Raw genomic sequence first — 24,056 nt, forward strand, 5'->3', positions numbered from 1 at the left:
TAAATTATAAAATTTATGGCATGCATAGCACAGGGAATCTCCCCTGTTTATAAGAAATACCTTGAGTATGTTCATGGCAATGATCATCTGGAATGCGTTCAATTTGGGTTTCAATTGATTCATCCCATATTGGTCTTGTGTCAAATATGTCCTCAGGAATAGTCTGCTGTTGGGTTTCGACTGCTGGAGGATTTTCAATTACTGAACTGTCAAAGGCACTACTCTCATCGTCAGATATGGGCTCTTGATCCCTTTCAGCCTGTGTGAGCCTGTCCACTAGTTTTGATGCCTCATCACTTATCTCCTCAAAGAAGTCTATTGAGTTCTTATACATTTCAAAAAAACGTTCTTGCTCATCACTTATAGAGGTTGTTGTCTGAGTGGGTGGTGAACTTTTTACTTTAACTGGTAATTTTGATGAGTAGACCTTTGGTTTAGTCGTCTCACCTGTTTCTCCTTCCAAGCTAGAAGATGACCGCTCTATAATCTCATTCTGGGTCTCTGCATAACTTCTTGTTTTAGATGTACGTTGTTTAGCTTTAATATCGGCAGATGAATGGGCATCAGATTCTGACTTACTTCTGGTATCCTGTTTAATTGGTAGCTTACTACCTATTTCTGAAATTTTTGACTCAGACAGTTCTGTCAATGTAAAATGTTGCTCAGTTTTTGCTGTACTAGATTTTACAGGAATCTTTGACTTTGGCTTTTGTTCATCCATATGAATAAGGCTGTCTGTAAGTGAACTGCTCTCAGTTTTTGTATATAACTGGGAATGCTCTTCAGATACTGAGGTAGTGGATCTTACAGGAATTTTGGATTTGATTTCAGTTGAAGAAGAAGATTCCATGGCGGCAGTTGGTATTTCAATTACTGATTTTTGGTCCTCCGGAGAAGAATCTGGTGATTCATCTCGTTCAGGACACAAGTTTTCAAACCCTATGAAATCTAACTCCATACCTGCTGAAGATTTCTCAGACAAATAGGACCATGAATGTTGTGAGCTATCACAGCTCACCTGCCTCTCTAAAACTCTAGTTGAAGTTGCCTCATCTATTGGGATTTCTGCAGTCTCTTTTCTGGGAGTCTTTGCAGATGCAGAAATTCCCATTTTTATAGGAATTCTTGACTTTTGCTCTGCTTTGGTGAGTTCTGTGTCCATGTCATCTGCTGTTCCAGTATCAACGTCCTCTTCAGTTGATCGCGTCTCACTGCTGTCTGCTGTCTCAACTTCATTTGTAGATACATCAGTTTCAGCTCCAGTAAATGGGTCTGACAGACACTCGCGCTTAGGGGACTCTTCTTCACAACTCTCTTCTTTAATATCCTCTGGGAGGACCTCTTCTGCACCCTGTTGTCCTATTTGGAAAAAGTGAAAGCTTTCATCTGCATAGCTGCGCTTGGTCATATCAATTGCCCCACTGCGAGTCATTTCAAAAAGCTTTCCTTCCTGAAACAAAAATGGGTTTTGCTCACTGGTGGGTGTGCCCTCTTCTGTGGGGGTACGTGCAGGAGTGGTATCAGGAGTTGTTCCCTGAGACTGCTTGTCTACCATCAATCCAAATATCTTCTGTTCTTCCTCTTTAACCCGTGCTTCAAAGGCTTCATCGTCTTCTCTGATAGAACTCCAGTCAGGATCAACATCTGACTTAGTTATGATAACTTTGCTGTTTGTACCCTCCTCTGAATCATTTAATAAGGCATCCTTTATATAACATTCATCTGGTTCATTACTTGTTGGTGAACACCATGGTACAGTTTTTGTGTCAGACTCCACATGATCCTGATCTACTTGCAAGTCATGTTTCCCTTGTAAAGATTCCTCATCCAAACATCTACCATTATCCTCTGGCACAGTTTCATGACCACTAAAAAAATATTCAAATGGGACATTTTCATATGGACTTGTTAAGTCCGGAATGCAACCCTTAGTTTCCAGGGATTCCCCATCAGCTATTATGGTAGTTGTAAAAGCTAAATCAAATTGTCCAGAAGAATCAGTTTGAGTTACAGTTTCTAATGCCTCACTTATGTTTTCATTTTCTGGGAAATCATTTTTTACCGAAGATATTACAGATAAATCATGGCTTTGCATTTCAAATGTTACATTTACATCTGAAATATGCTGAAGGCACTCAGAGGCAAAGTGCTCTTTGGTGGTCTCTTCACCTGGAAATTTGCTAGAAGTAATTTCATAATTAACACTATCTTGCTTACATCTTGCTTCAGACGTCTCTTCTTCCTTTCTTATTTCTGATATCAATTCTACTTCACTTTCTTCTCTCTGAACATCAGCACATAAATCAGCATCAACATATTTCTGAATGACTGGCTCATTAGGACTTGTTGGGACAGTTTTGTCAACATCCACCTGTGGCTCATCCCTGTTGACGAAAATGCTATACAAATTAGAGTCCATTTCATTTGTCAGAATGGTGCTTTCATGCTCTCTAGGTTCTTCTGTTTTTTGCATATCCTCCAATAGATTATCTTCTATTTTGAACGAATCATGTGCCCGTGCTATTGGTTGGAATGATGTTTCCTCTGGGCTCGAGCTGGAATCTAAACTAGGGGGAAGTGGTGATGGAGGCTGAACTCTTATTACAGGATCCATCAACAGACCTGAGTCTGCACCTTTTTTCAGCTGTGTTAATTCTGGCTCACTTTCTGAAGAAGAAGAGCTTTTCCTGCTTTCTACTGACATGACAACTATTTGCACATCCTCAACTTGTACCAATTTTATATCTTCTGCTTCTATGTCATCATCATTTGAATCTTTGTGATTGTTAGGAGGACTATGTTCATCTTGTTTGGACTCTTTTTTGTATTCTCTTTTTTGCTTTGCTTCCTGCTCAAGTACATCAAATGTTTTGATTTTTGTCACCATTTTGAACATTTCTTCCTCAGGTGTAAACCTCCTCTTTGGCTCAGTTTCTGAATCCTCTTCTGGTTCCTCTGTGACCTCTGGAATTATTCCTGGCTTTGGAAGCATTGAGAATGCCTGGAAATCTTGAGCTTTGGGTGTGACTTCATAACTTATTTCTTCAGAACTAGGGGTATCTGGAGAAAGTGGGCTTTTTCCTGAGCTCTCCATGAGTGAGGTCTGTTCTAAACTATCATCCTCAGCACTTCCATCTGGATCTCTGAGAATTCTAGAGCGTAAAGCTAGCTCTGGGGTGAGATCTGATTTAAGACTTGTGATAAGTGCAACAGAGCCAATGGGAGCACCAAATTTGATTTTATGTTCTACTGGACTACTTTCCAGGGAATCGTGACATGGTGATTCCTTACTTGGACTTGGCTCTAAAGAATCTGGAGTTTTGTGGGATGAATTGTCTTCTAATAGTGGGCTGTCTTCCAATGAATCTTTATGACTGATTGCTATTGATTCATCAGCTACAGGGCTACTTGCCTCATCATTTTGGGAAGGAAATTTTAGCTCCAGTCCCTGGGGACTTTTTACAGTAATAGGAAGTTCATAGTTTACTGGATGATGTTGATTTTCTTTAGTCCATTCTGATTGTTTTTCAGTTATAGCTGTTTGCTTATTATATGAAACATCCTGTGTCAAAAAATTATCAGCTGCAGTTTGAAAATGGTCACCATGTGGTGACACTGTTTTACAATCAACAGAGTCATTATATTTGTCAGGGTGCTCATCATTCTCACTACCTTTAGGCATCGCCTCACAACTTATGGCTGGAGACAGTTTTAAGTCAACCTGTTCTGCTTTCTTAAGCGAAAAGGATAGGCTTTCTGGGCTTGTTCCTGGAGTTTCAGCGAGTCCTTCATGTTTGTAGCTGTCCTCTGAACTCATGTGAGGTGTACCATCTAATAAGCTGCCACTTGGAGAATCAGCCACACCTTCGTGTTTAAGACTGTCTGAACTGTCCTCATTAGTTCCACTTTGTAAATTCAAAGCTGGAAGAAACTCATCTGTGCCATAGTCAGATGGGAATGCAACATTAAATGGACTGATAAGAACTTGATCTAAATTTAACTGAGCACCTTCTGTTTCTGGAAGATGTTTGAACTGTAAATATTTGTCATTATCTTCAAGCTCTTCCTTAATGTCAGCTGAAAAGTCTGTGGATGTTTTTCTGTCAGGACTAATTTGAGGATCCCCATCCTGATCACTAATACTTACTCTTAATTTTACAGTAGATCGACTTTTGGAACTCTCTTCATTAAAATATGGGTAAGAAGATTCTCTTAATTTAGGACTCTGGCTCTCTCCTTCCATATCAGCATCTACATGTGACATTTCCTTATACTCTGCTGTTCTGCCAGATTCTGATTTGGTCTGGTCACTGTCAGTGTGTATTACCCTTATGCTTTCTTCTGAATAATCTACCTGTAAATCAGTGTCATTAGGGATGAGAGGACCAGTGTTTCTGCTCTCTGCTATCTTGCTTTCTACAGAGGTATGTTCTGTTTTTACAGTCTTGTACTCAAATAATCCAGATCTTTCCTTTGAAGGATCATGGCCCGACTGGAAAGCTTTCATTAGCTCGCGAACAGACATGGTTTCTTCGACCTTTTCTTTTTTGGTAGAGGGAGAAACGGGTGGTTTTGGCACCTCAGTTTTCTTCTGTGGTTTAACAGGCTCACTGGTAACATCCTTTAATTGTGCTTTACTGGGTAGACTTGTAAGACCCTTCTGCTCTTCTTCTACTCGCTTTTGAAGAGCCTTTACCTTATCTTTAATTGAACCAATTGGAGTTTCCTCAATCACCGGAGAAACCTCCTTAACATCTTTTACAGAAGTTGCAGTAAGACCTACTTCGTCATCTAATGATTCTTCAGAACTAAACTTTTTCATTCCTGATTGGTCATTCAAACTTTGCAGCTCTTCCTCCTTTAGTCGTTCTTTTAGTTTTCTTCTAATAGGTTTTTTAATTTCTAGGGGCATTTTACGTTGCTCTTTTTTGGGAATATCACCTATATGAGCAGCCTCAGATGAATATGTATTAAGATCATTAGTAAGATAATTCACTATTTCAGTCATGTCAGATTTTACTTTTGGTTGTTCTCCTTTATCTAGTCTTACTTCTCTACATGGTGTTTCTTCCACAAGTGCACTCAGTTTGGCTTCCTCAACTTCATCTTCACCTACGATTACCCATTCCTCTTCCTTGTTATAGTACATCAAACCATGAACTCTTTGAGTGGAGGATTCTTCTCTTTTGCAGGTTCCGGTTCTCAGGATTTCATTCACTTTCTCTAGATCTTCCTTTACCTGTTCAACAATTTCAAATGGTTCTCCGGGATCCTCAACAGCTTTTTCCGGATTTTTTTCCCTTAAAGAGCTTGTCTTCTGACTTGCGTCAGTGGTGAGAATTGCGGTCATTTTAATCAGATCTTGCTTCATCTCACACACTTCAGAAAGCAAATCAGGACTTGCTAATACTGGTACTTCGTTAACAAGATGGCTTTTCAGGATGGAGGTTTCTGTGGATTCTGTCTCTTCATCATCTTTGAGGTGAACGAGAGATATTAAAATAAAATGGCAATCAAAACAGAGACTGAATAATGTAATTGTGATGGAAATAATTAAGGCTTTGTTTGAGGTGTAATAGGGATGGGTGCAATGGGTTGGTATGGTTGGTGGATCCAAAGTTCTGGAGTACCATGCTAAAGAAAAAAAAGGAAACTGGGAAGGAAAATGAGCAGGAAATAACTTGCTTAGATTGCACACTAGACCACATCCACGCATACAGCACAACGCCACAATAACAATACAACAAATGAGTAAATTAACCAATAAAAAAAAAATTAAAAAAGAACAGTGAATTTGCACAAAAGGCATCTCAAGATTGTTCAGATGCTATACAGCATTATAAAATAAAAACAGAAACAAGCATTCTGATTGTTGCATGTTGATTGCCTCTAAGAGAAAGTCAATGAGCAAACTGTCAGCAAAACAGATTACAGTCTATTGGTACATATTGTCATACTTGTTAGTATTATAACAAAGATAATAATGAATGAAGAGAATGTGTGTGCCACAAAAACTCACAGTCTCTGTGAGAGACTCACAAAAGTCCCTTGCTATCCCAGAGTTTTTTGTAATTAAAAGTGAAAATTGTTAAAAGTAGTGGCAACATTTAATGATTTAATGATTATCAGCAACATTGACTTTTCCTAGTTCTTCCTTATTTGTTCAGAAGTTGTATTGTAAGTTACAAATCATTTTTTCTTTTGCCTCCAGATAACTTTTACTACAAAATATCTACATAGCTTCATAATGCGGACAAGGAATATTGTACAACAACATTATTAACTATTTTAAACGTTCTTTGAAATCGCATTTTGTAGTAAAGGATCCGGAGACAAAATCTGAATTATCTGCAGACCGGCATTTCATCTAGAACGGTATCTTTTGAACAAGGATTTTTTTTTGTGTTTGTTATGTTCTGTGTTTTTTCAAGCTAGGAGGTATGATCCTTCCCTTGGAGCATCCTCACACTATGTGAACAATATTAGGTTCGGTAAAGACAATCAAAGGAAAGAAAGGAGTAACCATGGATCAACAGAAAATGATTTGAAGTATAAGATGTTATGCACAGCAACCAAAGAATCGAAAACATCCACTCAGCACACATAGATCCACACGGTTTATGTAAGTCAAGTTATTTCCATGCAAAGCAGAGGTAAACAAGCACGGGCTATGGGGGTTTGGACCTGGTACATATGGTATCGTAATAACCTGTAACATACTGTGGTGAAGTATTACCGTGACTCACATATGCTAAAAGAACATATACAATATACCCATTATACTGGACATGATCCCCTCATCACCTATCATAAGATTAAACTAACAATTGCATCTCAGTAATAAAACCTATAAAAAATACTTTATAATGCATATTAGAATACTGTCTCCATTACATAAAATCTGATGTTTGTACTTGTTTTGTTCTTGTTTGTTATTGGACTTTAAAGGTGGATACTTATCTACAATAGCCTAAAATAAGCCATACATTGAAGCTTTTCTGAACATATTTTCTGCTTTCCTTGCATTTCTCCATTATATTATTTTTTAGAAGGAATTGTATGCAGTGTAACACAAAAAAACTGTCTGCGTGTACAATACTGTAGCTATTAACATTTTTACATTTTGTACACCTCATCACAGTGTTGCTGAATGAGTAAACACCCCACTAAGTTGTCCTGAAATCGTAATGTACTTCTAGCAGTTTTCCTTTAATGCTTCACAGACGTATAAGTAACATTTAAGTAACATTTAACAGATTCATGAATCGACCGAAACTTCACCACAGTAATGTTGACCGGCATTTAACACAATCCGACAGTATCTTTTTTTAGAAGCATCAGCGCATTAAGTGTACTAGTAAATTGTAAGAATTCTAGCACTAGATGCCACAGAGGGTTAGCAACAATAAAGCATGGGGATGCCAGTGAAAACTGATACTGTCATTCAGTTGGTAAATGGGGTGATAGTGTCATGTCAACAAATGCAGAGCCAAACATAAAAATGGAATGGACATTATAAGCAGTTATGGGAAAGGGCAAAGGGAAAGTCAGTACTAGGGAAGGGAGGTCTACATAGTACTCAGCAATCAGTTGTGTTAAAGCTAATGGTTTAGACTACTTAACTGAAACAGAGCTAAGAGTGTTACATGTCAAGTTTCTCAAAGCAGCAATGTTAGTATTAACACAATAATAATTAGTGGGCATTTGTATAGCCTGTACGGCTCATAGCATGCTTTACTGGCTTAGCTCACTCAGAAACAAAATTTCAAATCTAAAAACAATTTACTTTGCAAAAGAAATCTTACTTTTTTCAGATGTCACATTTCCCTAGAAGAAAGAAAAAAGTAGTTTATCTTGATGGCACAATGATCATTGCATGAAGTTAATAGAACACTGGTAGATACACAATGTTGTTTCATTTGTACTAATTCTTGTTGTTAGATTATTTATGGAACTTTATAAAAGAAAGCTTAAGAAACAGAAGTTGTAAAGTATAGGTCACTCATGTAACCTATATGAATGAAAGCTTTTTTCTTGTGTCATAGTCTACTGGAGGTGACCTGAAGATGACTAGTTATATACAGTTTAATGCGAACTGCTAACATCAAGTATCTTAAGTAGATTTTCCGTAGGGTTAGAGGCCTTTACCTCAATGCATTTGTGGCATCTGGGGGGGGGGGGGCAGTGATTCAACTGCACCTCCCGCCAGGATAGAGGACGGCAGGCTCTGGGAGTAATGATAAACAGGTAAGCCCCGAAATTCAGATATACCTCTTTATCTATAATTTCCATGAGGAGGCCGGGTTGAGTAGCCAGGCAAGATGGGCTGAGGCTTTTCAGGGTAAGTGAGTTGCTTGTCTGTGTGTTTAGGTATGCTAGCGCATGTCTGTGTGTCTGTATATCAGTGTGTGTGGGTCTGTCAGTGGGTGAACCTGTGTCTGGGTATGTTAATGTGTGTATATCAGTGTGTGCACATGTGTCCTTGTCTTGGTATACTAGGGTATGTGTCTGGGTATGTTAGTTTAAGTGTCTGGGTATGTTTGTGTGAGTAGGTGTGTGTATGAGTATTAGTGTTGAGTGTCTGTGTGTGTAAGTGTGTCTAGTGTTGTTAGTGTGAGTGAATGGGTATGCTAGTCTTAGTGTCTAGGTGTGTGTTACTGTTCAGACCATCAAAATCATTGAGGCATTACATTGAATTTCCATATGTTGCCTCATAGGGTAAAATATCTGCCCTCACTTTTAATCCCTGTCTTCTGTGGGATGCTTCTTATCCATTGAATGAAATGCCTGTGCAGAAGGCTGAAGGTAGTTACTTAACTTTCTATACATTTCTTGCAAGCAGGCATTCAACAATGTAAAAGGCACCCATAACAAAGTTAGGTCAACTATGACAATTTTTATTTTTTATTACCTCATCCTCAAGTTCTTGATCTGATTCAGATTCCTTTCGTCAACAAGAAGTCGAGCAGAAAATAAACAGAGAACAGAAAACATAACAAATTAGCACGCAAAACGGTTAGATAAATTGCTATATAGGTACTAACATTCTATCTATATAGTAAAACTACCATGGGTCGTTTAATCTCGTTGGTTCATATATTTTTTTACAGAACAAAAGTGGAGTCGTGCCATCGTTCATTTTCCTTAGAGAATCAATACTTTTGTGACAGGGGAAAGTTAGAAATATTCTAACTGGTAATCTTGCCCGTGTCTTGCTTTTTCCCCTGCCTCAAGAAACTACTAAAATGAAACTCTACAAAGACTCTACCACTTAACATATATATCTGCTATGTATGCGCAATTGTATCTACTTTTACGTTTATGATGGTCCACGTTTACATCTATGGTGAGTCTCACATTTTAGATTTCTTCACTAATGTTATAAAGTTGGATGCAATAATTAGCTTACATTTTTTATGTGTTTAAACAAATATTTTTAATTTTGTTAGTATAAATAACTGTCAAAAAGGATCTAGAACCAAAAGATAAATGGAACACAATAAGTATCAAAAATGGAAGAAAAACGAGAAGAACAGGAACAACGTACTTTACTATGCAATGGCAAAGTGATATTTAGGTTGCAAATGGCATGATGTACAAGGCCTCGTGTTGATTTTGGCTCCTTCATAAATGATAGACGCCCACATGGTTCCTGGGTGGTGTCTCGTACCTGTAGTTAAGGAATGATAAACGTTATTTGTGATCAAACTGCACCCCCTAGTGGGGAATGTGACAAATAGCCATCTACTCTACAGCATACGTGCATTAAAGATTTGAGTCCATATTGAGTGCATTTGTATCTGGCTAAGCAATTTTGTTCATGTTGTTCAATGATCTGGGAAAAACTATTCTTGTTACTATAGATAAATTATATGCCCATAGGCTGACTTTGGTCAGGGTTGCTGACAGAAATAAAAATCAACTCAAATAACTTCTTAAAGCTCTATCATCGAGCAAAGGCATCATAACACTTAGGAGGAATGTTATATTCGAGGAAATTTGGTAAATTCAGTTAGTTACTGGTTAACAGAATTGCATTAGATTGCAAGCTTTTGAGGCTTACGTCTCTTCTTCAGGTGTATTATCTTCAGGTATAATATACCTAAGGAGAGGCCTAAGGCTCTAAAGTTTGCAACTTTCTTGAATTCAGTTAGCCAACAGTGGACGTTTTACTCCGTCATCACATTGGATTATATAATACAGAAAATTCATGATTTATGCATTTTTGTCAATGGAGTAAGTACAACATGCTTTGGTGGCATGTTATAGAACTAGTAGGTCTACTTCTTCATGCTGTCTCATACATTATATATTTTATTAATTTTGAACATAATGCTTTGGTCTGGTAAGAATGTAAGTATGATGCGAATATTACCTTGACAAATAGAGGAAGTCTGTTTTCTTTAAAGGCATAGAAACTGAATATGTGGTGTTGTCCACTCTTTATTAATGGCACCAAGTTGCCAAAACAGTCAACATAGATTGGTTTCCCTTCCAACACCTTAAAATGAACACAGAAGAGCAATTACTGTTCATCGTTCTATTCACATCCTAATCCACCAAACTGATTAACAACAATATAGTTTCTGGCACACATATAATCCAAACTATATGACTCCGATTAACAAAGCAGAAAAAGTATACTTAGCTTTCTCAGAATATCTTATTTCCCTGAAATACCTTACTTGTGTTACTATTTGTATTTAATTGTGAGGAATCTGAACAACAGAACATCATAACATTTTAAAAGTGAATAAACACTAGTATTTTGTACATAAAAAGGATTTATTACATGATCGTAATGTACTGTTTGAACATATATCTCAATATTGATTTTATTATCATAGCTCATACCTCTACATCTCTGCTTCTAGCAACTTCAGCAAAGTTTTCTTGCTGTTCCAATGTCTTGTCCACCTTGTCGTCAGTCATACAAAAGCAACGTAACCGTGCTTCTATAGGGTCATGGGATTTGGCAAACACAACAAATTTGGCCATGTAGGGCACACATATAATTTCTCTGTACACTTGGCTGGCAAAATTAACAGAGTCTTGGATTTGTCGACAGTCTATTAGCCAGAACCTGTGGAGGAATATTGACAATATTGAAAGCCACACATTTTTCACTAAAATGACATTGTATGCATTACCTTCACTGGCCACCATTTGCCATCGCTCACATCCTAATTAATGCTGATTGATAAACATGTCTCTTTTTCCAAGGGATATTGTTAAGAAATGGTTAAGATGATAGATATTTACACTGACGTAACTCCAGGGGTCACAGCGGTCGCAGCTGCAATGGGGCCTGTGCCTCTAGGGGGCTCTGGGCGACCCCTTGTTCCTGTTTCCTAATACCGATTCAAAGTTGTTTAGAAAGGGCCCTTCCCACCTGGAATGCTCCGCTCCAGGTCGGAAGGGCCCTTTATAAACTATTTTGAACCAGCATGGGGAGACAGGAGCATATTGCGGTCATGTGACGTAACCAAGGCTGCGCGAGCAGCCAGATTGCTGGATTTGTAATTGTGTGTGTGAGTAGGGATGTGTAATTGTGTGTGTGTGTGTGTGTGTGAGCATGGATGCCTGTGTGTGTGTGTTTGAGCATGGATGTGTAATTGTGTGGGTCGGTATGGATGTTTAACTGTGTGTGTGAGAGCATGGATGCCTAACTGTCTGTGTATGTTTGAGCATGGATGTGTAATTGTGTGTGTGTGAGCATGAATGCCTAATTGTGTGCGTGTGAGCATGGATATGTAATTATGCTTATGAGCATGAATGTGTAATTGTGTGTGTGCGTGTGTGTGAGCATGGATGTGTAATTGTGTGGGTGAGCATGGATGCGTAATTATGTGTGTCTGAGCATGAATGCCTAATTGTGTGCGTGTGAGCATGGATATGTAATTATGTTTATGAGCATGAATGTGTAATTGTGTGCGTGCGTGTGTGTGAGCATGGATTTGTAATTGTCTGTGTGAGCATGGATTTGTAATTGTCTGTGTGAGCATGGATGTGTAATTGTGTGTGTATGTATGTGTAGGTTTTGGTGTGTGAGCATGTATGTGCAAGTGGGGTGAGATGAAAAGTGTGTATTAGAATGAATGTGTACGTGTGTGTTACTGAATATGAGTAAGTGTGTGTGTTTACAGGGTGTATGTTGGATGCCTAGTTTAGGATGCCTGCCCCTTGTGATAAGCCCAATCCTGCTTTTACCGAGTCACAATTTTTCAGTAGCATACATAACTAATATGGTTATATATTAGCTTGATAAAAGAATCCACACAATTGAAAACGCTGTATTACATTACCTGGCAGATACATTAGTGGTAAATGAAACACATTCATTAATGAATGTAAGGGGTGTGGTTCCAGTGATATCTTCCCACTGTGCGGGAGTAGTACCACCTGCCGAGACAACGAGAAACATTTTTACCCATCCAAAACATTCTTATCCCTACGGTGAAGTAATAAAAAGCCAAGGATTAATAACCCTTAATAGGTAATTAAAATAACTATTAGCTGTCTCTTATATGAAGATTTGCTGTAAAAGCAGCCTCAAGGGCAATTATGTGTTGTTACTGGTTGTGGAAGCATGTTTACAAATATTTTACAGATAAAGCATCTTAATAACATTATGGATCTCACAATGTAAGGAGGCTCGGCTGATAGCATAGGAAACATCCTTGGGCAGTAAACATTTTTTTTTTATTAGGCAAGCATAAGAAACCTATGTTTGTTGAATTTGACTTACCAGTTATACTGCATAGTAATCTTAATGTTGGGGCTTCCCCACCGTATCCATTGAGTATTGCCTCGCTAGAGGCTTTTGGGACAGGAATAGTCATTGTTATTGGTTTGTGAAATTTCCTTCTTCTAGGTTCCAAAGTCACAATAGGACTGAAAGAGGCTTTATTACCCAATATCTTCTTTACAAGGTCTTCATGCATTGGTTGAGCCTTTATGTATACAACAGAAAAACAAAGGATGCCAAATTAGGATTATGTGGAATAAACCAAATTAAATATTTGGAATCAATCAATTAAGATGATTTTGCTTCCATGAAATTTTTACAAAGTTACTTTGTATGTAGCATACAGGACACATCTTTATCCTATACCACCTAGTAAATGGATCACATTATGCCCCCATGGGTGATTGACCTTGTGAAAATCACACCTAAACCACTATTCTTATGCCATACCATGTAAGAAAAAAACAGATATTACGAAAATAATCACTGCAGAAATTACTAAGAATGCACAAACAATCTAATTATTCAGCATAGCCCTATTCATAGTTCTATACCTGGAGGCCAACTCGTATCCTCTTGGTAAGTGCACCTTCTGGGAAGACTGCTTGGACTTGGGGAACCACAGTGCTGCTTAGAATTCCTCCTTCCGGTCCAATCAGATTGTTGTCCTGCTTAACCCGGGACACCACTGCGAAATACTGTGGGAAATCCCGAGTGATAATACGACAAATTCTCTTCTTTTCTAGTTCCTCGGGAGAATCAAGTGCTATAAAAAAATATAGTAAGTGGTAAAGACTACATGTCTTTAAAACATGGATTCAATTTCAATCATTTAGCATTTTTTAACAAGGTCATTAAAACTAGAAAGTGCAGAGAAAAAAAAACAACGCACCTTCATCCATTCCGTTGAGTATTTCATTAAGTTCATCCTCACTGAACTCACAAAAGTGTTCTTTCCAACTGTCACCAGTCTCACTGCGAAGGATAACAAGCTCTCGCTCTTTTCCTCGCAAAGCCGCAAAATGAGGTATTTCCACAATCACAGGTCTAAAGTAGAAATGTAAAGATCAAGATATGAGGAATCCATATCATTTCATGCTGGGGCAAACCTGGAATCCTTCTAACAAGTGCTGGATTTTTGTCTTGTGCTGATTAGGATATTAGATAAAACTGGGAGATCCCTAATCAAGAACTCTGAGTAAAAGTTTTAACCACAAAAGAAGAATATTTGAAACTTTTCACTGGGACAAGTTAATCACGTATTAATATCCAGGTTGCTCCACGACAGACCTGACCAAAGCCAACAAATTAAAAAAAACATACATACATACATTACATGCTCAAGCAAAAATTAAACACCACTGAGATATGCACAGAGGCAGAAAAAAACACAAACTCTACCACCAAAACAGCAACATCAACAAAAAAAAAATCACAAAGATTACAAAATTTAATCAGGCTTCATCCACTATCAAATGTTCCAAAATAAATCACAGACAAAATACTGGAAACAGTCACTGACAGGAAAAAAAAAAGAAATAATAGTGAAGAACAAGGGACGAATGGGGAAGCCGGCATCCATCAACTTGATCTTAAGTCACTCCTACCCAAGGAATTTGGTCCCAGGAGGTCCCAGTTGAAGGATTCGACTGACCAAGCTTTCTCCCTCGTTTAGAGGGGGAGGAGCCGTAGGAAGGTGAAGTTTACTGAGTACATCCAAAGCAGCGGTGGAAGAAAGAACATAAGTAAGAGTAATTTCAGTTTGTTTTAGCGGTGACCCGATTTTGGGAGTCAGTTTAGAAAAAAAATGTCTGAAGCAATTTAGGAAAAGTAAATGTAAGTACATTAAGCTGGTCATATTCAGTACATAGATCACAGTGGGAATTGGAGTGTTCCTTAACAGGTATGTTTTTGTTCCTGGGTATAGTTGATGGTACTTATTACTTGAAACGTTTACAGTACTAGAACAACTAAAAGAATTTAAGAGTGGTGGGATTATTTCCCGTCAAGTTAATTGCCTAAACAAAGATCTTAATAGGCCTCAGCCATGATATCTTGTAATGACAAGAGTGATAAAAAACGGTTAAAGCTGCAAAGTGAGATTTGCAAAAAAGAACATTGAATGAAACAAAAATATCCTGTAAAAAAAAAATTCCACCTATAATGACAGAAAAAACCCATCTTTCATATACAGTTTCCCAAACAACCTCACAAATTTATTTTTGCAATGATTTCTGCATCACCTTGTGCTAGATTCACATATCACAAGGAAATACATTGAAAAAGTACTCTACAAAAATGGCTACATTTTTTAGAACTTGGTGTCAACAGCTGCATTGTCTAAATATGTTATTGTCTTAGTCTTTTACACTGGAGAATGATGCTTTGGCGGATAGAGAGATAGATTATTTGTTTGTTCTTGTGGGTGAGCTGCCCTACTGAACTCACGGTAAGTGAAAATGGCTTGGCAGCTCTCTGACACAAGAAGAAGCCAAGTGCTCTCAACTTGTTCTCAAGATACAACCAACATTCATCAAGATTAAGGTCATAAAACTCAAGATACAATGATGTGTTTGTGCCTTTGCTATACATGTAGATCACCAAAAGTAACTTGTGCATTCTAATGAACATTTATTGTGTTATCTACATCACACTTTGCCACAGAAAATAACCTACCCAAGGAATTGAGCCCCAGAAGGACCAACTTCAATTAGACGACTGGCCAGACCTTCGCCTTCCACCATAGGTGGCATAGTTGCCAATCGATGGCGCTTGACTAAACGACAGGTAACTCGTGTTGGGGCAGTGCATTTCCGTGGTGGAATTATTATCCTTAGACCATTGTGTCTGCAGCCTCTCATAGCTCCTCCACGGGCATCCACCATGAAGCTAACCAGGAAACTGGAAAGAAGGCGAAATAGGCAAAATGAATGTAAAAAAAATGTAAAAAAAAAACAGGCAACATGCCATCACATACAAGGACAGTGTATATATGCGGCTCGCATGTATTTTTCTAACAGTCAAACAGATTCAGATATACAAGAAAAAGACAGGACAAAGTTAATAATCATATATGTAGATAGAAAACTATGTGCCACATTCAAGCAGCTGATTCCTGTAAAGAACCATAACCAGATGGAGTATGATTTAACTATGCGATTTCGGCCTGTAATTTTATATAATCATCAAATTAACAAAAAAAAAGTAGGTTTTGTTACAGAAGCCAATGCTAGAATAACAAAATATGACTGCAACATTTCATTTTTTTTATTTTGTGGGTTTTTTTTCTGAAACTCAACATACTAAAATAATTCCTCAGCACCCCTTAAATGTGTTTAGAATACCCTGAAGGAAATTACTTTCAATAAGAAAGACATCCAAAAATAAATAGTAAAGTACAGCATGATCATTAATGAACACAAGCAGGAATTCATTCTGCATGCTATTATTTAGAGGAAAAAACATAAACTAATCAACGAATAACAGATGAAAAATACCAAAGCTATACAATCATATTGGGAACACTGTCATGCACAACAAAGTACAAAGAAATGATGTACGTTATTGGAACATGCACGTGATATTATCCTGTTTAGCATTTCCCTTTCCAGCTGATCTGGTCTAAAAGATATCCCAATACATTTTCAAAATGTTGTGATTTCTAGCTACAAAATGTCTTGAAATGTGATACAGCTTTGCATTGTTATAGTTTATGCCTAAAATGTTTATCAGTTACCATGAGCTATTGTTTTATTTTTAGTGTTCTTTTCTGAAATGCATGAAATCACTGTGGATGATTCTTTTTTGGACAGATTAGAAAAAAATAAACTACCATTTATTCTAAACTACTTGTTGTCAGAATGAATGATTATTTTTTTTTTAAACCCTGCAAAATATGAGAAAAATAAAAACTATATAAAAATTGGCGACCTTGCAGTTTAGCCAGTATCTGCTGGCCTGATGTAGGGTGGTGGGAAGCCAGAACTAGTTACCTGTAGGCACATACTCCATACAAAAACAGAGCTCTAGGCAACTGCTTAGCTTGACAGAAAATGGTTTGTGATTGGTCTACAAGAGAACGCTGTTTTTCTATTATTATTGTTGAACCACACCTATAAAGTTTAATCATTAACATTCATTTCCTAACAGTTATAGTCAGTCCACAATGGGATGACTGTCTGATATTACATAATAAAAAAATAAGTGAAAAACATGATGATGGGAAAACGCACCATACACAGAAACTTGGCAGACTTATTTCTAAAATCAATTAATGTAACATTTGTCCTTTCAAAGAGGTGTGGTTGAAACGAAACCATTTACTGCGATTCATTTCAGGAGAGCTAGAGACTAATGAATAATGAAATTCTGTAAATATATCCAAACATTTTTTTTCTTCTAATAAAATACCTAGATTACACGTACAGTAAATGTAATGGGTGCTTTAGTACATAACTGGGTAATCAGAACAAATCAGTTAATTTCCTGATTTATGTGAATTAATTTTCACTCTAATGTCGTCTTCTACAAGCTAATAAGTGCAGACATTTGTGGCCATTTGAGTTTGAAAATAAGCTTTCTTGCTCGCTTTCCCCCTCCTCCTGCCGATCTCTACTGTAAGCAGAGTGCATACTAAAGTATGCTCTCTGCACTCACACTATAGTGCACCTCATTGAAATCAGTAGGGCTGGTGGCAGCCAATCTCATGTATGCTAGTCGAACGGAGATAAGTATTTATATGAGTATATATGTATTTATAGATGAGATCTTTCATTGTATGAGAACACAGAATGTCCAACTATTTGTTTGTAATGTTTTCATTTTATTAATAAAAAAGGTGAAAGCCCAGTATTATTTGCCAGTGGACGCACGAGCTATACTGTAAATCTTCTTGTGTGTCTAGATTAAGTCTGTTGCATTTCATATTTTAGTTTATCATTAGTACCGGTTGCAGATATGACCACACTAAAGCCCCCCCCCCCACGTGAGTTACGTTTATGGAAGTGGAAACAAAGTCAATCGCTAAGTAAACCAAAACTCAGTTCACCTGCTGTTGTCTCGGTCAAGACATGGAGACAGTCGGCTGGAACAGAACAGACCGTTTAGAAGTGAGAAAGCAGGAAAAGAGAGCAAAGCAGAAGAAAAGACAGTTACGCAGAGCCAAAGGGAAAGAAAATATTTAGTAAACCCACATAAGACGCAGAAACTACTACATCCCCTGTAACGTTCAAGTACAATGACCTTTTATGTAGGTAATATCATCAACATAGTTTACTACCATTATTTATGTAAAAGCTGGTTTCCATAAACATATGGCTCTACTTATTCCATCAAAGGCTGCCTTTAGTTTTTTTCAGTTGCGTACCTACAGGCCACCTGCGACCACTTCTTTCTGTCTCCTTGTACCGGTTCAAAATTGTTTAGAAAGGGCCCTTCTGACCTGGACCACTCCAGTCCAGGTCCTTTCTAAACTATTTTGAACCGGCACAAGGGGACTGGAACGTTTCGGGGTAATGTTGCGTCATTTGTATGTATGTATGTTTGTTTGTTTGTATACAGGTATGTATGTGAGGATGGCTATCTATCTATAAGTGTTTGTGAGCATGCGTGTGTATGTATAAGTGTGTGTGAGCATGGATGTGTGTTTGTGTGTGAGCATGTATGTGTAAGTGGGGTAAGATGATGCGCATTAGAATGAATGTATACGTGTATGTTAGTGAATGTGTGCAACTCGTATAAGTGTTTTTACATATCAGTGTCAGAGTGTATCCTGGAAAGGGGGGGCAAGGTTCAAAGAATGATGGCACATACAAGCTGTTTGAGGACAATGATGGCACAGATAAGCTGCTTGAGGGTCACTGACAAGCTGGGTGAAAAGATGGCATAGACAGGCTTTTGGTTAGGATGGCACTGAAAAGCTGCTTAAAGCAAAGGCACTCAAGCCTTTTGGGGCAAAGGTGGCGATCATAAGCTGTTTAGGGCAAAGGTGGCACTGTAGTACATGTTACTTGGTGAAGCTGGGGAACTGCACGGTTATAATTTTTAAGTGGCAGCATAGGCAAACTATTGGTTTTACCTTAAAGAAGCAGCAATTATGTTACTTTTGCTAGTAGTTATACACATTATTTTGTGACACTGAACTCACCCAGAGTGAATAGGACTAGATGAGAGAGCCACGTTGTCCAGGTTGTCTGTTCCCCAGTTGAGGTGGTATGTGTTGTGGTCCGCTTGCTTTGACAAATACATTGCCTAAACAGTTACCATATGAATGTTATAGCATGCAATAAATAATAATATATACATTTAAGACCTTTATGAAGACATGCTATATAGCTAGATAACTAGATATCTAAAGAGAAAGCAATCTTTCACAGATGAAGTGTAATGTTTAAATTAATAGCACGTACAACCTACATACATCAATATATTCAAAAGCAAAATACTTTTATAGAAAAAGTAGAAGAAAAAGATCACATTTTCATGCCACTGTTGGTGACACGGCAGGGGCTGATCGAGGGAATACAGGTGCTGAGGTGGAAACATGACAGGGGCTGGTGGGGACATGGCAGGGGTTGTGGGAGGCATGATAGGGGCTGCAGGGGGCATGACAGGGGCTGGTGGGGACCTGGCAGGGGCTGATAAGAAATGGCTAAGGGGGCATAGGAGTGGCTGGTGGGGACATGATAGAGGTTAAGAGGACAATGCAAGGACTGGTGGGGACCTGGCAAGGGCTAAGGGAGGTCATGGTAAAGGTTGATGGAGACATGACAGGGGCTTATGGAAGTCATGACAGAGGCTGAGGGGAAATGGCAGGGGCTGATGTGGACAATACAGGGCTGAGAAGCCAGGTGTTTATGGTAAGATGATTATAGCTTAATAAATTAAGTTTTATTATTACATTTATTTTTTGAGGGAATGACTCTTTGTCCCCACCAGCAAATCTTGGCACTTTTACAGCGGAGGTACTCAGCTGGGTCACTTTACACAATGTTATGTTATCATGCATTAGTAGTGTGGCAGCTTGCACAGGGAGTGATAGCCTGTGTGGAAGGTAAGAGTATGTGTGTGTGTTTGAAAGTATAGTGGTGAGTTAGTGTAAATTATTTGACAGTGTGTGTTAGTGTATGGTGCTAGAGTGTGTGTGCATGTTTGAGTATGGTGTTAAAGGTTAAGTTGTTAGTGTGAGCGGGTGTGTTAGCATATGGTGCAATTATATTATCTTAGAGTGTGTTTGTGTATTAATGTGTTTTGTTAGTGTGTGTGGGTTATTGTATGTTAGTCTATGTTTAACTATGTATATCATACTTGCCCTTTAGCCACCACCCTCTCTGTGGGGGCATCTTTCGTGCATACATTTGATTTTTTTGTGCTGTATAGTAGGACATCTTAATAAACACAATAAACAACATATTCAGCACAAACAATTAGCTATAAGGTGTACTTACCTGTTCATTGGGGATGATAACTGTGTCATCTATCATGGTGCTCCCTCGAAGGTAGGATGTATGGCTCACCGAATGTGACCTGTCTGAACTGAAGGATCGCAGGCTGGTCGGTTGACGCATTTATGTAGTGGCAGCAGCAGCGGGATTGTGGTTGTGAAAGGGGGGATGGAGGGATAAGCCAGGGAATGAAAAAAGTGAGCTATTAGCACTTGATGCAACTTCCAGGGGGACAAACCTATACAGCCTCTGCAAGACCACAGCATTGTACAATGAGGACAGACGGGTAATACATAGATGTTCTAGTATTCACAGTTTTTATGTGAGGTCTTTTTCACAGAGGTCCGTAGTACATTACATTGAGTTTTTGGTAGGGTAGGTGTGAATAGTCATGTTTAAAATTGAAATGGACTGAAAAATCCATTTTAGACATGTAACAAGCATAAGGAGCAACGAGGGCACATAGTAGTGTATCCCCTGGAAGATACAGTGATGATCTGTGGACAGCTACATATGCTCACTAAGCCTGGTGCCATGAAAGGGCAACTTAAAAATAATATGCCATTTTAGTGCGTCATACCACATAAGACACAGACACAAAGAACGATAGCAAGCTGGTTGCTTAACAATAAAAAACACACAATTACAGAACATTACATTTAACAACAATGCTATTACAAAAGTGTTCTCCTATGCAGTTACGCCTGTCAAATTATTTTCAACACCCACGTTAAAATGTATATTTTGCAGCACAGATGAAAATGTTGATTTTTTTAAAAAAATTGCAGCAGATTTTGTACCCAAGACATATTTATATAATTACGGTGACAGTTATAATAGCAATGAAACAAAAATAAACTCTGTATAGGTATGCATCACATAGTATAGGCCCATGTTTCGCCTTTATGTCTAATGAAGGCTTTCTTCAATGCTTCCACATATATATATATATATATATATATATATATATATATATATATATATAGGTCATCCCAGGAGTGTCATAAAAACATGACAGAAGATCAGCCATTCAGCTTTGGTCATGCGATCCAGTACCTGGTTTTGTAAGGGTTTGGGTATTTTCAAGCTGGCTGTGTGTTTTTATGTTTTTTTGCTTACATAAACAGACGTACAAAAGGCATCGCAAGCCAGGGTAGTATGCCACTAGTAATATTAACTCTAAAAAGGTAACAATTACTGCTCTTGAGCTCTTAACTTACCAATAAAAAAATGTATAGGTTTAAGTTACTTACGTTACTGAGAGAGTAATAGCCTCCCATCTGGAGTGGTAGAGGCTAATACAGTGAGGGAATTTAAACATGCATGGGATAGGCAATCTTAGTCCAAGGACTAAATAAGGTCTGAGTCTTTACATAAAGAAAAATGGGTCGATTGGTTCTTATCTGCTATGAAATTCTGTTTCTATCTTAAGCTTGCTGGTTGGTAAAACCTTAGTTTCTGATCCCCTTTCCAAGTCCACAGGTGGAATTGGGTAAATAGAAGGAAGTACATTAAAGCTACACAGATCTGCAGTTCTTCTTGACACGAAGCTACCATGGTAGTACTTCCTAAACTAGAAAGGTTACCATGTGGCTTGAGGGAGGAATTGCAATGCTTTGTATCATCACAGAAAAAGGGAAAAAAAGAGAAAGGTGTACAGTTAGCATCTATAGCATCCATAGGGCATTGAGTTCTGTAGGTACTTTATCGTAAGTTCTGCTGGTGTTCAAATGATGGTATTAACTTTATAAGCCTTGGGGTCTGTGTGTTTTTTTGTGCCTCTCCTTTAAAGCTCAAGAGAAATACATTGAAGATCCTTTACAAATCAAAATAATGTGTGATGCTTTATCCTAAATACAACATTGAAACAATGACACTTTTTGCATGTTCCATATCTCCCTGCACACTTCAGAAACAAGCTTTTAGGAGAACACGATGATGGCAATGAAGATCATGAATGGTATGAAAAAATAACGTGAAGAGCAAAGTGTGAAGAGCAAAGTCTAAAGCATGTTCAAATGCATTAGTATTTCACGTATATGGCTACACACAAATCAACGGATGGCATCATGCAATGTGATACCTACCTAGGCATAGTGCTGTGGAAATCATCCACATAAGGAAGGGAAGAAAAAAAACAAAGGAAAGGTATAAATAATGGCAGATAACAGTTAGAAAATGAATGGTATCTGCTGCATTAGTATAAAAAAAAAAGTTCACATCGATTGACATGAAACTCCATAATGCAATTAGTAATGCACCATTTAAAAAGAGGAATGGTATGTTGTTATCTTGGGAGAACTTATTTTGCTTAACAAAGGCTAATCACTATGTAATGAGGACTTCAAGAGGCATAATTTTTAGTATCCTTATTCCTCAATTTCATTCATTCACATATGCTGCATTCATTAATTATCTCTGTATCCCAATGTCAGAACTGAATTTTTATAATTAATAAAATTAAAGTTAATTAAAATGACTGGGTCCTTCGAATGCCGTGATGGAAGTGAAGTTCATATCCATGTCCTCAATTTTGGTATTTGTATTTAATGACCCTTGATGAATGAATGTATGTGAATAAAAATACGTGAATAAAAAAAATATATATATCCAGGGCCTCAACTCATTCTTTCAGCAATTTTAGCAACATTATTACTCATCCTATGTACACAGAGGCCAAACTTTTTTAAGAGAATAAAATGTGGGCAAGATCACAGTTTATCTAAACAAGATTAATATCTAGTAATGTCAAATCTCATTATATTTGAATACACAATAGCAATACTTTCAAAAGACAATGCAAATCCTCAACATGTGCTTATCCTAAACCTTCATCTTCTCTAGAAGTCATGGACGTGATCTGTCCATTAATTAAAGGTTAAAATGGGAAGGGGTATCACCAATAGCTAGGGTATAATGGGGTGAAAATGGTAACCCCATCAGCATGTCATGTGAAGTCTTAAAATGTGTGTCATTTTGCTTTTGCGAATGGAGCCCTGCTGTTATCATGATTGACCTGTTAAATGTTTAATGACATGCTTTACAAGTAATGAAAAAGAAAAGCCTAAAATGACATCACTTTCCTATAGCCTTAGGAAAGGGAAAGAATGGATGATATATATAAAGAACATTTTTGGGGTAGTATTTGTAGAACGGTCTCCATGGAAATGTTCTAGCTGGCTGCTATATTTTAAGTGCCTTGTATTAGAAACTCTCTTTGTAAATGTGTCCTACTGGGTTTGATATATCTTGGTTTTGCCGACATAATCAAGCCTTGTGGTTTCCTGTGACATGAACTTGCTTTGACCCGGTGTAGTCACTGGCAATTCCTGCTATCCAACATCTACTTTAACGTTTTTAAGGTATCTAATCTGATTGCTTAGAGCTCATTGGAATGCTCAGAGGTCTAAAATGTTCCTATTAGCTACAATTACATGATTCATAGGAAAGAGCTCAGAAATAGCTGTGTAATTATTTGTGTCTGGCCTCTCCACTCAATATCATTATTATTTACTTAACATCTAAAATAACAATAAACTTTCATCCGTAAAGGTAAGTACCACGAAAAAAATGTTTTCCTTAAGCATACCATACAGTATTATAGGTTAGTCTTGACAAAAACCTGATTATATCTGTTTTTGTACCCAAAAACTTGCTAATATGCAAGTCTGGAGGCTGCCATTGCTGTCAGTCATGTGATATTTTGAGTGACCTTCCCATGCTGAAACACCACACTGAGCTGAGTCTTTATGGCAATGTCAATACAGTATGCTCCTCCATAGACTTTTATCAGTTGATGTCTGGCTGAGTGATTAAGACTGAGTCATTCCATTGCTTATCACAACACAGTACGATCAGAACATGCA

General features: G+C 37.8%; 1 protein-coding gene across 32 annotated transcripts in view; it reads right to left on the reverse strand.

Annotated features, from left to right (window-relative positions):
• Positions 1 to 24,056, reverse strand: part of ANK2 (ankyrin 2) — a 210,166-nt gene that overhangs the window by 21,541 nt on the left and 164,569 nt on the right. For 14 of the 32 annotated variants that reach the window (XM_053461465.1, XM_053461470.1, XM_053461462.1 and 11 more), the window contains 15 exons: positions 20,194 to 20,296; positions 18,894 to 18,997; positions 17,796 to 17,831; positions 15,425 to 15,649; positions 14,356 to 14,454; positions 13,641 to 13,795; positions 13,303 to 13,514; positions 12,749 to 12,953; positions 12,306 to 12,402; positions 10,855 to 11,083; positions 10,376 to 10,501; positions 9,548 to 9,670; positions 8,912 to 8,944; positions 7,806 to 7,827; positions 61 to 5,475 (listed from right to left, as the gene is read on the reverse strand). In XM_053461465.1, the coding sequence (XP_053317440.1) occupies positions 61 to 5,475; positions 7,806 to 7,827; positions 8,912 to 8,944; positions 9,548 to 9,670; positions 10,376 to 10,501; positions 10,855 to 11,083; positions 12,306 to 12,402; positions 12,749 to 12,953; positions 13,303 to 13,514; positions 13,641 to 13,795; positions 14,356 to 14,454; positions 15,425 to 15,649; positions 17,796 to 17,831; positions 18,894 to 18,997; positions 20,194 to 20,296 (7,184 nt within the window). The remainder of the gene's footprint in view (positions 1 to 60; positions 5,476 to 7,805; positions 7,828 to 8,911; positions 8,945 to 9,547; positions 9,671 to 10,375; positions 10,502 to 10,854; positions 11,084 to 12,305; positions 12,403 to 12,748; positions 12,954 to 13,302; positions 13,515 to 13,640; positions 13,796 to 14,355; positions 14,455 to 15,424; positions 15,650 to 17,795; positions 17,832 to 18,893; positions 18,998 to 20,193; positions 20,297 to 24,056) is intronic. The other 18 variants (XM_053461487.1, XM_053461481.1, XM_053461485.1 and 15 more) reach the window with 8 other exon arrangements.

The sequence above is a fragment of the Spea bombifrons genome, chromosome 1, assembly GCF_027358695.1.
Source record: "Spea bombifrons isolate aSpeBom1 chromosome 1, aSpeBom1.2.pri, whole genome shotgun sequence".
NCBI classification, from domain to species: Eukaryota; Metazoa; Chordata; class Amphibia; order Anura; family Pelobatidae; genus Spea; species Spea bombifrons.